The following is a 14,822-nucleotide window of genomic DNA, read 5'->3' as shown; positions in this document are numbered from 1 at the left end:
CTTTTAACTTAAACAGATTCTGCCTTGCTGCTTGATCCTAGGGGAGGCTGCATGGCTAACCATGGGACCGTACATGATTATACATGTTAAATTGGTGAGCATGAACTGGGTGTTATTTGTTCCTTCGTGCCATCTGGGCTATGTGCAGTAGAAGTCCATCATTAATTCTTGAAGATACAAATAGTTTCATGAGTAATTGGCTTAGATTCCCGTGGCATCTATGCCATTGCTACTGCTCCCACAAGCCACACCTATAGCCCCATGGACAATATGTGCAGTTGACAAAGGGAAAACAAAATTGAGTAGGTTATGCTGGCCTAGCTGGAAATAGACTCCTGCAGCATTATATCTCTTCATGAATAGAGTGTGAAGATATTTGTGTTTTATGTGAATGCTCACCAAAGGGCATCCAGTTTAGAGAAGGCTCTAAATAATCAAGTAGACAGGATGTCAGTCAACCTCTTTTTCCAGCTCCATTACCATCCACTCAGTTTTAATGAGTGGCAGGGATGGAGGTTATACATGGGACCAATGTGAACTTCCTTTCAACAAAGCTAACCTGGATACTGCCACTGCTGAGTGCCCAACCCGCAAAAGCTACGTAGGAGCCTGATGTCATCTTTCTTTGGAAAAGGCGAGTCATACTTCTGGTAGTATGTTGACTACACTGGAGCTATTTCATAACAGAGGGAGCCATGATGGCCATAATGGGATAGGGGAGACAGGTAAGTAAGGATTTGCCATTACTATCCACCATTGAAGGACTTACTAATGTCTTAATCACAATTATTATAATCCCATGTAATTGTGTTTTTAAATAAATAAGTTAAAGTGAAATAAATCAGGTAAATCCCCTCCTTCCCCAAATAAACTACTAACTTCTTTGAATCTCTATTTTGGTTATATATTTCTCTGTAACAAACTACCTCAAGACTTAGTGCCCTAAAACAACAATTTGTTGTTTCTCATGATTCTGTAGGTTGACTGGGGAGTTCCATATAACGCAACGTCAGGGAGTGCTAGAATGTTTAGAATGTTAAAAATGGCCTCACTCACACGGCTGTCACCTGTCACTTTTTAAAACAAATTTGGTTGGGCCTTTTTTTTTTTTTTTAACTGGGAAAGATTCACTCTGAGCTAACATCTGTTGCCAATCTTCCTCTCTCTCTCTTTTTTCTTCTCCCCAAATCCCCAGTACATAGTTGTATATTCTAGTTGTAAGTCCTTCTAGTTTTTCTACGTGAGTGGCAGCCACAGCATGGCTACTGACAGACAAGTGGGTGGTTCTGTGCCTGGGAACCAAACCCAGGCTGCCCAAGTGGAGTGTGCTGAGCTTTTAACCACTAGGCCATCAGGGATGGCTCTGGCTGTCACCTTTACTGGTTGTTGGCTAGGAGCTCAGCTAAGGCTATTTCCTAGAATCCTTAGTTTTCTTCCATATGGGCCTTTACATGTGGTTGCTTTGACTTCTTTACAGCATGGCAGTTCAAATCCAAGCAGGTGTGTTCCAATAGGCAGAAACCATAGATCACTTAAGGATCAGCCTCTGAAATTATACAGCATCATTTCTGTGATGCAGTTGGCTAAGACAATATAGGACCAGCTCAGATTTGAGTGGAGTAGAAAAAGACTCTGCTTGCTTATGGGAGAGTAGTAAAGAACTTCTAGACATTTTTAATTCATCATAGTCTCAAATTTTAACTTCTGTAAAATCAAAAGATTGGGTTCTTCTAACTCTATGATTTTCAGAGTTGGACATATGAAAACAAAATTCTGAAAATTTCAGAGAAACAAGTTCAACTTTATATTTTTTAATATAAGTTGAAAAATGTTTTGTTGAGATTGAACTTTTTGTTTTGCTATTATTTATGCTTTCCAAACTCAGCAATAAACTTGAGAATGAGTTTCATTTGTTTAGTCCAGTTCTGAAAATGGTTTTATTTCTAAATAATAAAAATATTTAAGCATACTAAAAAACGAAGAATGATTTAGTAAACTTCTACCAGCTAGACAAATCTTAACATTTTTCTACACTTGCTTTAGATTTTCTTTAAAAGACATAAAACTTTATGGATACAGTAAAGTCTATATAATCTCTTTCAGAAAATAGAATAGGAAGGAATACTTCCCAACTTATTTTATGAGGCCAGTTTTTCCCTTGTACGAAAGCAAGACAGTGACAATACATAAGAAGAAAGCTGTAGACCAATATCTCTCATGAGTATAGATACAAAAATTCCTAACAAAATATTGGCAAATAGAATTCAGCAATATAGAAAAAGAATTATACAGTGTGACCAAATGGGGTTCATTCTATGAATGGAAGGCTGGTTTAATAATTGAATATCAATCAGTGTAACACATCACATCAATAGGCTAAAGAAGAATGATCACATGATCATATCAAAAGAGACAGAAAAGCATTTGACAAAATTCAAAATCTTCATAAACCCTGATAAAACTCGCAGATACTAGGAATAGAAGGGAACTTATTCAACTTTTACAAAAACCCTACAGCTACCATTATACTCAATGGTGAAAGACTGGATACTTCCCTCTAAGCTCAGGAATAAGACAAGGATGCCTGCTCTCACCAATCTTATTCAATGTAGTGCTGGAAGTCCTAGCCAGCACGACAAGTCAAGAAAAGAAAATAGAAGACATAGAGATCAAAGAGAAGAAACAAAACTGTCCCTATTTGCAGATAACATGATGTCATAGAAAATCCCAACAAATCTACAAAAAACCCCCTCCTAGAACTAACAAGCAAATTCAGTAGGGTCATAGGATACAAGATGAACATAAAAAACCAATTATTTCTATATTCTAGTAATAAACATATAAAAACTAAATTAAAAATACAATACAATTTGTAATCATTAAAAATAGAAATTCTTGGGTATAAATCTAATAAAACATGTAAGGGACTTGTATCCTGAAAATTACAAAACACTAATAAAAGAAATTAAACAATATTTAATGTATTGAGAGATAAACTGTGTGCATGGTTTAGAAAACTCAACATCATAAAGATGTCAATCTCCTTAAATTGATATAAGTTTTAATGCAAGCCTTTAAAAAAATCCCAGCAAGATTTTTTGTAGATATGGATAAAATTATTTTAAAATTTATTTTGAAAAGCAAAAGAGCTAGAATAGTTAAAACAATTTTTAAAAAGAAGAATAAAATTGGAAAAAATCACACTAACAGGGTTTAAGACATTATATAGCTTCAGTAATGAAGACTGTGTGATAATTGCAGATCATAGAAACGTGGTCAATGAACAGAATGGAGACCCCAGATACTGACCCCTTCAAGTACAGCCAACTGATTTTTTCATAAAGGTGCAAAAGCAATTCAATGTAGGAAGCATAACTTTTTCAACAAATGGTGCTGGAGCAAAAAAATGAAAGTAAACCTAAGTCTCACATGTTGTAAAAAATTAACTCAGAATGAATCATCGTGGATCATGGATTTAAATATAAAATGTGAAATTATAAAACTTTTAGAATAGAACATAAGAGAAAATCTTTGGGACCTAAGGCTTGGTGAAGATTTCTTAGACATGTCACAAAAAACACGATCCGAAAAAGAAAAAAATTGATTAATGGGAATTCTTCAAAATGGGAAATGTTTGCTCTCTAGAAGACTCTGTTAAGAGAATGAAAAGACAAGCTACTGACTGGGAGAAAGTATTTGCAATCCCATATCTGACAAAGGATTTATACCTAGAATAAAGAACTTTCAAAACTCAATAGGAAAACAAAAATCTAATTAGAAAACACAAACATTTCAAATATATCTATTTTCTCTATATTTGTCTGATATGTGTATGTGTATCCAGTAAATATATGTGTGTGTATACATAATATATATCATATATATATTTATATGTGTATATATATCATATAAATATATATATATGATACATATATATAGTTGTATATTCTATTTCTACTTTTTTAGTGGCTACTGAACTTTTGACATGTATTCTTAGCTGGCAAGTTTGAAATGTCATCAATATTGCCATCTACTTCTGAAAAATACACTGATCGTAGGAGGCCTTTACTCCAATTCTTTCTCTTCCACTTTTAGAGTATTATTCTCTGTTAACTTAGTCTTACCTTATTTTCATACCATCAAAACTATTTATTATTATTATTTTTGTAGTTTTTCAGTCAGTATTTATTTAGTTTTACCCATATAGTTACCAATTTCTAGGTTGGCTGTAGCTTCTCAAATTTTCATCTTTTCTTTTTGGCTAATTGCTTTCTTTTTCCAAAAAGTATATCTTTTGGAAATTATTTTCAGTGAAAGTATGTTAGCACTAAATTCTCTCAGTCTTTGGCTGAAATGCCATTATTTAGTTTTCTTTATAAAGTTTAGCTGGTGTAGAAATCTGAATTGAGTACTAATTTCCCTGTCTTCTGGCCTTCATTGTTCCTGTTGAGATATCTTCAGGAGGCTTATAATTTCTTAGTAATTTATCTTTTATATTAGGCTGCTTTTGCAATTTTTTCTTCCCTTTAGGTTTTCCATAGATTCATCATATAAGTGTGGATATACTTTCATTTATGTTGCTTCAAATTCAACGTGTTTCATGAATCTGAAAATTCAACAATTTTGAAAGTTCCTAGCCAATATCTCTTCAAATACTTTCTTTTTCCATTTTCTACTTATTTAGAAATCCTATTAGATACTTGGTTGCATTTTGGATAATTTCCTTCAATCTAATGTATAATTCACACATTTTTCCTTCATCTGCTTATAAAATGTCCTTAACTCATCCATTGTATTTTTAGCTTATCAGTATTTAAAAAATTCTTGAAGTAATTTTTAAAAATCTGCCTTTTTTTTTCTTTTTACTAATTTGCTTTTGTTATACTGTCCTTTTTGCTTCTTGTATTTCTATTCTTTTTTTGAGACCATTAATCATTTAAAGTATACTCATTTTTTCGTGGGTCTCTATTATTTTATTCTATGAGGAAGTTTATCTTATATTGGCTCATTTTACTCATTGAGAATTGTTTTCTTGTATGTTTTGCACACTGGCATCTGAACTCGTTGTCAGCTGGGCGTTAGCTGTGAAAATCCCAAGTGTTCAGTTTGCAGGGTGTTTGAGAGAAATTTGCGTTTGCATCTCTTAAGTACTCCAGGTGTATCCTTGATGCAAATTTCTTAACCAAGGTGTCCCTGGACCGCCTACGTGGTGTTACTTGAAACTACAAACTCATACACAGCACAGGACCAGGTGATGAATTTTGAAGCCCATTTAGAGCCTGAGAGAAGGCAGATAAGAGTCTCGTGATTCACATCACTGTGTTGATGTGATGGCTTTTTTTCTACCCTGCCCTTTCATTGAAGGTACATAACTTTGAAAGTCCTAGCTTTATGTGGGGCTCTCACCTCTAATTCTCTGTTCCTCTTCCATTGAGTGAGCCAAAGTCTTTGCTCCTGGTTCTCCCTCTTAGACATCCCAGACTTATTCCCACCACACAACCACGTGTTTTCACCCGGGACCACTATAGCATCAGCCTATGTGCTTACCTCTCCAGTGTACAGCTCTGTTTTTGTTTTGGAATGTTGTGATTTCCCTTAAATGCCTTTAAATTCATTTAAAGAAAAATTTGTATTACTTGCCTTTCTGTTTATGGCTAGAGAGTTTTCACAATATTACCAGCACATGAAATTCTTGTTTGTGTGCTTGCTTTCCAGGCTACAATTACACAGATCAGAGAGCCTGAAGTCTGTGATTTAAACTAAAATCATAACAAAGGTGGGAAGGATCTCAAATAATGTATGAAAATGTTACACCAAATGTTATAACAAAAAAATCAAGAATGCGAGTTTTCAAATTATTTAGAAGTAACATAAAGACTTCCCTTAAGACTGACAAAGGTTCTTTTGAAAGTGCTTTACGTGTGTTTCTTTGCCTAAATCATTTCACGTGGTTCCAAGTTTAGTACTATTCTCTTTTCAATACAACACTAATACAAATCTGATTGATTGAATTAATATTCCTGCTTCATGACCTAACTTTGAACTGTCAGCTATCATCTTTAATTATATGATTACCATTAGTTTTGTACTGGTCTGATAGATGACTGATTCATGAAAAATAAATTGGCTCAGACTCTCAGGGTGATCTGTGTGTTTTTTGAGCAAGGTTATTCAGAGTGTTGTCAGTAAAAAATACCCCCAAAGTAGGACTATAATTACTTTGAAGTTAAAAATAAAGAAGATGGCACTGTTTGAATATTATGGACAAATTTTGTTATTATTTAGCATGTTTATCTTTAATGTTTGCAATGTATACTGAAACCACCTTATTGATCATCCATACTATTGATATTATTAAGGAAGGTAATAAGATAATGGACAATCTTATTTGATCTTGTTAATGCCTCAAATAAAGTATTTCACTGATCAGACTGTGTTAACTGCTGATTAGATTCCTTAATTATATTTTTAAATTAAAGGTGTTCATTAGAAGCCAAATAAACTTGTCATAGTTGTAATTGGTTCTCACGGCCTTTGAAAAGGATGCTGTGAGTTTTTTATAGAAGTATTTATGTCTTTTATAAAATGATCCATTGGTATTGTCTTAATAAATTAAAAGTATAGTTTGCCTAACCCAAGTACCTGCTCTTTCTCTTCTCTGGTTAACAATTATCTTCCATCCTGACTGTTTAATAGGAAAACTTGAGAATACAGTGATGGTGTGGAATGTTACTCTGACAGTTTACAGCAATTAAACCCTGGATCGCCGTTTTTTTAAATGCCCCTAAGTGATTGTTCATGAGCATTAACTCTCTGTTCTCAGCAGCTGGGAACACAGGCCTCCTCAAAGCCTGCATTATTTTCCCTTTCACCTTGGCTGATGTCCCTAGAAATGCAGAGACGGAAGCAAGGTTCAGTGTTTATTCTGTGCAGTGTGCTGTCTCCACATTGCTTAATACAAACCATTCACTGAGACTACCTGATTTGCAAAAACTTCCAAAAAAGGAGATTCTTAGCAACTACAGGACTCAAGTAAAAGAATTTTGATAGTGATAGCAGATATTTATTGAATGCTTAATATGTATGAGCTTTAAATCTCTCTGACTTAATCCTTACACTAATACTTGTGGTTGAGGTAGGTAATATGAATATCACCATTCTGAAAAGGATAATGAATTTTAGAGAGATTCAATTCTTTAAAGTCACACTGCTAATATGTAGCGGAGCTGGGGTTCGAACTTAGTCCAGATGACAGCAAAATCTGCTTTTATTTGTCACACAAGACTGTAAACTCCGTGAGACAGAGTGGGTCTGTCTGCTGTTCCTAGAACCCAGTACGGTGCCTTGTAGACATAGGCATTTGGTAAATATTTGTTGGATGAATGAAAAAGAAATTGAATGAACTGGAAAAAGACCTCTTTGCATTTAATGTAAACTGTGTTATTTTTATTTGTCATCTTATTGGGGAAGAATAATATTTATCAACTTTTTTTATTAAGGTATGTAGTATTAGTTAGGCACTTGTCCGTTTAGTTTGCAATCTAATTTTCATGCTTATATTTATTTTTCCCCTAGCTAATTGCTCTAACATTAGAATAAGCTGTCACGGATATTAGTGCTTTGATTAAGGTCTCAGATTGTTAAAAATTAGGTTTCCTGTAAGCATGGCAATTTACATTGAATTAAATCTTAGGTTTTTTTTTTTAAAATTATAGTCATTACTAAACTGGCTATGGATAAATACTAAAGAAGACTTTTTAAAAAATATACAATATTAGGGAAAGGCAAAAAAATTAAACAATGGGATACGTCTAGCATGCTTTCTTACAAATCCACAGCTGTGATCAGTTACTTATTAGCATAATGCTGTATCCTAGTTTTGCTACCAGGCTGGAATAGAAAGCATCTCTTAAGTTACCCTGGAGCACTGCAAATCCAGCCCCAGATCATTCAGATCATGGTCTGCAGCGTGCGGGCTTCGGAGCTTCTGGGTAACTCAGTAGACTTGTTCCATCACAGGTCTGCTTCCTGGCAAGCAAGCCCGTATTATCTTTTTAAGTCCATTAGAGGTAAAGTTTCAGTTTGTGCTTCTAAGATTTTTGTTGTTAGTCCCTTTTCTACTTTCTTGCCTTCTGGCCAAGAAGAAAGGAGGGAAAATTTGTAGCCTCTTAAAATTCCTGGTTGAAGTGAATATCTTGCTGTTGTCTTTTACGTTTCAATTAGTGTGTCTCCTGCCAGTCCACTTCAAAGCCTCAGACTGTGTCATTTTTCTTTCCTTATGTGAGAAGTCCTCACCTTCCCTAGCACCTTTCTGAGCATTGGCTACATGGACTTCTTCATTTTAATCACTGAGACCAAAAATCACGTTTCCTCTTAATGATTCTATCGAGATTCCTATTTGTGCATAAACCTCCTGTGGATTCAACCAGTTCCTGCAAGAATTCAAGTCTGAATCCAAATTTATCAAGATACAAATTAAACACACGTAAACAGAATCCAAGGCTTTAAAACAGTTGTGTAATGATTTCTTCACAGGGCTCCCCTGATACCTGATTAAATGATACCTGAATCACTGCATTCTCCTCCAGGCCACACAGTCTTAGATTTTTAGCCTTTTCTCATAGGATTTATTTCCTAATCCTTATTCTGAAGCACCGCTTAATTTCTATTTTTCCCTAATTTGAGGACACCAGAATAGGACATCTTATGCCCATCATATAGAACGAGTATTTAATACAATAGGAATATTATTCTTCACAACTCTACAATCTACTGATCAGTATGGGGCTTACTAGAAGGATTCTTACTAATAACTTAGATAGGACCATATCATCGTCACCATGCCCATGTGAACTGCAATGTAACCATTTTCTTTCATCCCTTTTCCTCCTTCCCCTCTCCTCTCCTCCTATTCTTTCTGTCTCTCTTTTCTCCTGCTCCTCATTCCCTCTTATCCTAACCAGGGTCCCCGTGGTCCTGAGGGAACTCCAGGAGAGAGGGGCTTACCCGGAGAAGGATTTCCGGGACCAAAGGTAACAATACCTCTGCGAGGAAAAAGTGCTTTGTCTTGCATGATCATGAATTACAAATTTAGAAAATATGTCCTAGCCAATTATTATAAGTATTTTCCTGACCATCTTCATCCTATTAAATGAAAGAATATGTAAATCTTCCCTTAACATGAAACTATGGCGAAATTTGCAATTATAAATAAGTAATTGAGAAACTTCTACTTAATATAGTTACTGCATATGAAATTAGAAAAAATATCTTAAAGTTGTTTGTAGTCGTTAAAGCCACAGTGATAAATAGCGTCTTTATGCCCAGAAGTTACTGAGTGTAGCTTTGACTAAGCTTTACTCTTAGCTTTGTTTGTGAAACATAGATAAGAAACAGTCTAATAAACCAATTTGTAATAGTATTGCTGTTAGTATAATCAGAAAGGAAATATTACCTTATTACCATAAGGAGCAAAATATAATGAAAGACCTACTTTTTACCTGGCAATTGAGAATTTAATTGTTTCCACTGCTTTCCGTACAGTCACGTAATGATGTTTTGGTCAACAACAGACCCCATGTGCAACCGTGGTCACATAAGATTAGTACCATACAGCCTAGGTGTGTAGTAGGCTATACCATCTAGGTTTGTGTAAGGATACTCTATGATATTTTCACAATGATGAAATTGCAAAACGACGCATTTCCCGGAACGTATCCCCATTGTCAAGGGCCGCCTGACTGTGTATAATTCTTGGAGCTCAAGTGTCTCTACGCCAGAGGTTGGCAAACTTTTTCTGTAAAGGGCTAGGTAACAAATATTTTAGTCTGTGTGAGCCATATGGTATCTGTTGCACCTACTTAACTCTGCTGTTGTAGCATGAAAGCAGCCATAAACAATGTAAAAATGAATGAGTGTGGCTGTGTTGTAATAAGGCTGAATTTTTGTAAATACAAAAATTTACATGTGGGCTGGATCTGGCCAGTGGGCCGTAGTTTGCTGATCCCTGGTCTCAGCTGTTTACCCACAATATATAGCACTCAGGAGATGGTTTTCCAGGACACTTTGGGCAGCATTAACAAAATTTCAGAGTAAGTAAGGGTAAACTTTGGAGTCTTTTTTCCTTCCTTTCTAAAATTTTCCCCCAAACACACATACATGCAATACACACATTGCCCAGAGAAACGCAGACTGTTTTCTAAGTGTCTGAGGCCTTTCCACATCAGTCATTCAGTCAGGTCACTAAAGTCTGACCTTCTCAGTACAGCCTCACTCTCAAAAATTGCATCTCATTCTCAGCCCCTTCCACTGTGATCAATATTCAATTATCTATGAGAAACCTGAATCTCAACTAGAGGGAAATCAGTTAGCTAAAACAATTAATTTGTACTAAGTTGTGAGTGACTGCTCGGTTGAATTTTAAAAGAGGCTCTAGTTAACTAATAAATTTTAATTTGTCATAATAAATGGAAATAACATGTTGTATAAAAGGGATGTTACCATTGCCCTTGACTAACCAAAGTGTCACTATCAGAAGACAGAAGCCAGAAATCTGGACTACATTTCAGAAAGTTTTATAATATATAGTTTCTTGAATTTTTTTGGCATATAGTAACTTTCTATTTATGTGTAGCCCAAACAACCCGGAAAATTCAAATAGCTAGAATTATTTTTCTTTATAATCTCTGGGGTTCTTTTAAAATAAAGAAATGAATGAGAAATGAATAAATGAAACATTAAGAAGCATATTGCAAGGCGTGTCTTAGTGACAGGTTCAAGTGTGTGATATGTATATGATACACTCATTCCTAATAACCCACGGCACTGCATTGACCTCTAGCTCATCAAAGAAAGAACATATTGTATTTATTGTTGTTTTAGGGTCCACTATAGCAATTATTCTCTGTGGTAATGATCAGAAGAAGCTATTTGTCAGAATACTTCATTCCCCAACCAGCAGGACCAATGGGAGTTTTCTATATGTGCTATTTGGGGTTGCTTTCCAATAATATAGGGCTTAAGTGCATAAATTATGAATATAGAAAGACATAAAGGTATATTTTTCTGTTTTCTAGGTTTCTTGCAAATGTTTTTTGATTTTACTCTTGGTTCAAATGAATTCATGAAATGAATGCTGTTTCTGATTGATTATATGGTTTATTTTTCATACTAATGCACAAAGTGTTAGGCCTTCATTGATAGTACATTACAACCAGAGCTATTCACATAGGTCATGTGACTATAGAAGCATATCAAGGAAAATTTTCCATGAATTCTTTTAAAACTAAATTTTCAATAAGTGTTTATAAATTCTGATATAAAATGTTAAATAATTCAATCCTAGCAAGTATTAGTTCATATACTAATATGAGAGAGACATTTTCACTCTGTGCTGGATCGGTTGCAGCAATGCTGACGAAGTGGAAGATTGATTCAGTTGGTTGTACTATGTGATTGAATAGCTCCCCCATTTCCAGATATTTCTGATTATATTGGGAATGGAGCTCTTTTCCACCTTTAGTGATGCTGCGTATGTGTTCTACTTGGACAGATTCCTTCCTATTTAAGAGTGTTAGACTAATTCTTTTTTTGCAAGTTACAAATCTTGGAGTCAGTTAGAATTACCCATTTGCAGTGAGCAGTGAATTTGGATGCTTTGAATGCTTTAACTGTTTTAAAATCTTGATTTTTATTAGTACACTGATATTCCTCCCTTATACTTTCAGGGTGAAAAAGGTTCTGAAGGACCAATTGGCCCACAAGGATTGCAAGGCCTGTCAATCAAAGGGGACAAGGTACTATACATAGGATATATAAAAGAAGAGATGCCAATAAAATTATTTTTTTCGTTGTTCTTTATGTGTGTACATTTATAAACTGTATACAACCTAACAGCCATACCACATAGGTATCAAGTCAATTATACTTTAAGTATATGGAAGGTGTATTGTTATGTAGGATGAATTATGATCTGGAAAATCCCATCATATATATTTATAGTAATATCTCATTTATCTAGCTTCTCACTTCCAGTGACCCCTATCATCAGCCAAGCAGCTTTGAAGACAGACATTAGCAAAAGAGACCTCTTCTTAGTAAAGAAAATAGTTGTTAAGAATGTATGGACTTGACCCCATTACAGAAGTGCATATCCACCCTTAGGCTCACTCAAAAATATTACCTTAAAATGGGGCTAAAAGAACTCATTTAAGAAAATTCGTGTTGATGCCCTCCAGCGAAGACAACAGAAATCCACCTATGGTTGAAGAAAATTAGGTTTATTGACTCATTGCAGTGAAGGAGACCACATACCATGGGGAACTGATTGCAACTCAGTAAGAAGAGGGAAGATTTTTCACAGGATTTGGGCTTGTGTTAGGTGATTTGGGGTGTCCAAGAAAACAGGAGTCAGCTCTGGATTGGATGCTATCAGGAAGTGGGGGTAATTTTAAGATTGGATATTTTAATGAATCTTATTTAGGAGGTGGGGAAAATGGAGCCAGGCTTAGCTGTAATTGGTAAAGAAGTAGCAGTCACTCATTTTTAACCAGTATAGGGGGATGTTTGATCATTTTGGGGGGAGGGGTGGTTTGGACCCTGTTTCTCCTTTTTGTCTGTGCTCAGACATGATGACGGAGTGGTCTTGCTTTTGTCTTGGTTCATCACAGACAATGGCCATGTCTGACATTGGCACTGTATTCTGTAAAATTGCTCATGGTCAACACCGCGGCCTACCTGCCATTGCTTTTCTCTTTCTCACTAGTTACTCATTTTCTTTAAAATAGCTACAGATTATACCCAGTTAGAAGTATGGGTGAGGCTGGTGAGAGAAGCTACTGGAGGCAATAAGGCCCTAAAGACCAGTGGGAAGTGGAAGCTGCTGGAGGAGGAGGGGATAAAGCAAATGTGCAATAACAGAAACCTCACATCAGTTTGGAGTCATTTATCTGTCAGCTTCTAAGCATATCATAACATTATATATTGTATTAGAATGATGATTGATATTTATGGTTATCTTAAGTGTTGTGTTTCTGTCTTGAATTACTTACTTTTATTTACTGGTATCTATATCTTCCAGGTATCTATATTTAAATAGCAGAGATAGTGGTAAATAGTGAGTTATACAAATTTTGATATCATATAATTCTTGTTTCAAATAGCTCAGCTCTGGTTGTATCTCCAGCTCCAAAATACTCTAAAAATATGTAAATATTCTTTGTTCCTTTGGGGGCAGTAAGAACTGAGTACAACAGAACCATTGTTTTATGAGCTCAATAAGTTAACTTTTTCAGGTGTTGTTCACATGGCACTTGTGTTTTTACATCTGGAGCTCATGCAAAGAAGATGCGTTGAAATATCAGGATATTATCACATAGTAATTGCAAAACTTTTATCTGCTATCCCTTACTAAATCAATCCTGTCTCCCTTTTCTCTTCCCTCTTTCTTCCTTTTCTATATAACCCTAGATTCAGAGACTTTTGGTGTCAGTGATTTGAGTGATAAGATAAAAACTCCTATGATAAGGGCTCTCAAATATACATAATTGGTACAAAACAAGGAGGTAATTTTGATACAGATATTTATTTTTGTTTATGTATTTATTTATTTTTAAATTTTTTTATTGCAGTAACATTGGATTATAGCATTATATAGCTTTCAGATGTACATCATAATATATTTTGAATTCTGTGTAGATTACGTCATGTTCACCACCCAAAAACTAACTATAGTCCATCACCACACATGTGAGCCTAATCACCCCTTTTGCCCTCCCCACTTCTCCTTCCCCTATGGTAACCACCAATCCAATCTCCATTGCTATGTTTGTTTGTCGTCGTTTTTATCTTCTGCTTATGACTGAGATCATACGGTATTTGACTTTCTCCCTCTGACTTATTTCTCTTAGCATAATACCCTCAAGGTCCATCCATGCTGTCACAAATGGCTGGATTTCATCATTTCTTATGGCTGAGTAGTATTCCATTTTGTATAAATACCACATCTTCTTTATCCATTCGTCCCTTCGTGGTCACCTAGGTTGCTTCCAAGACTTGGCTATTGAGTATAATGCTGCAGTGAACATAGGGGTGCATGAATCTTTATGCCTTTGCGTTTTCAAGTTCTTTGGATAAATACCCAGCAGTGGGATAGCTGGAGCATGTGGTAGATCTATTCTTAATTTTCTGAGGATACTCCATACTGCTTTCCATAGTGGCTGCACCAGTTTGCACTCCCACCAGCGGTGTACGAGGGTTCTCTTCTCTCCACATCCTCTCCAACACTTGTTGCTTCCTGTCTTGTTAATTATAGCCATTCTGACCGGAGTGAGGTGATATCTCATGGTAGTTTTGATTTTTATTTCCCTGATAGCTAATGATGTTGCCTATCTTTTCATATGCCTGTTGGCCATCTTCTTTGGAGAAATCTCTGTTCAGATCTTTTGCCCATTTTTCAATTGGGTTGTTGGCTTTTTGCTGTTGAGATGTACGAGTTCCTTGTATATTTTGGATATTAATCCCTTATCTGATATATGGTTTGCAAATATCTTCTCCCAATTGTTAGGTTGTCTTTTCATTTCGTTGATGGTTTCCTTTGCTGTGCAGAAGCTTCTTAGTTTGATGTAGTCCCATTTGTTCATTTTTTCTTTTGTTTCCCTTGCCCGGTCAGACATGGTACTTGAAAATATGCTGCTAAGACTGATGTCAAAAGAGCGTACTGCCTATGTTTTCTGCTAGAAGTCTCATGGTTTCAGGTCTTACATTCAAGTCTTTAATCCATTTTGAGTTGATTTTTGTGCATGGTGTAAGATAATGGTCTACTT

At 35.4% G+C, this 14,822-nt stretch overlaps 1 protein-coding gene across 2 annotated transcripts in view; it reads left to right on the top strand.

Moving 5' to 3' along the window:
- The window catches only part of COL28A1 (collagen type XXVIII alpha 1 chain), a 173,063-nt gene that overhangs the window by 46,337 nt on the left and 111,904 nt on the right, over positions 1-14,822 (top strand). For both annotated transcript variants that reach the window (XM_014854385.3, XM_014854386.3), the window contains 2 exons: positions 8,964-9,032; positions 11,727-11,795. In XM_014854385.3, the coding sequence (XP_014709871.2) occupies positions 8,964-9,032; positions 11,727-11,795 (138 nt within the window). The remainder of the gene's footprint in view (positions 1-8,963; positions 9,033-11,726; positions 11,796-14,822) is intronic.

Source organism: Equus asinus, chromosome 1 (genome assembly GCF_041296235.1).
Source record: "Equus asinus isolate D_3611 breed Donkey chromosome 1, EquAss-T2T_v2, whole genome shotgun sequence".
NCBI lineage: Eukaryota > Metazoa > Chordata > Mammalia > Perissodactyla > Equidae > Equus > Equus asinus.
This window is presented reverse-complemented; position numbering and strand designations above follow the sequence as displayed.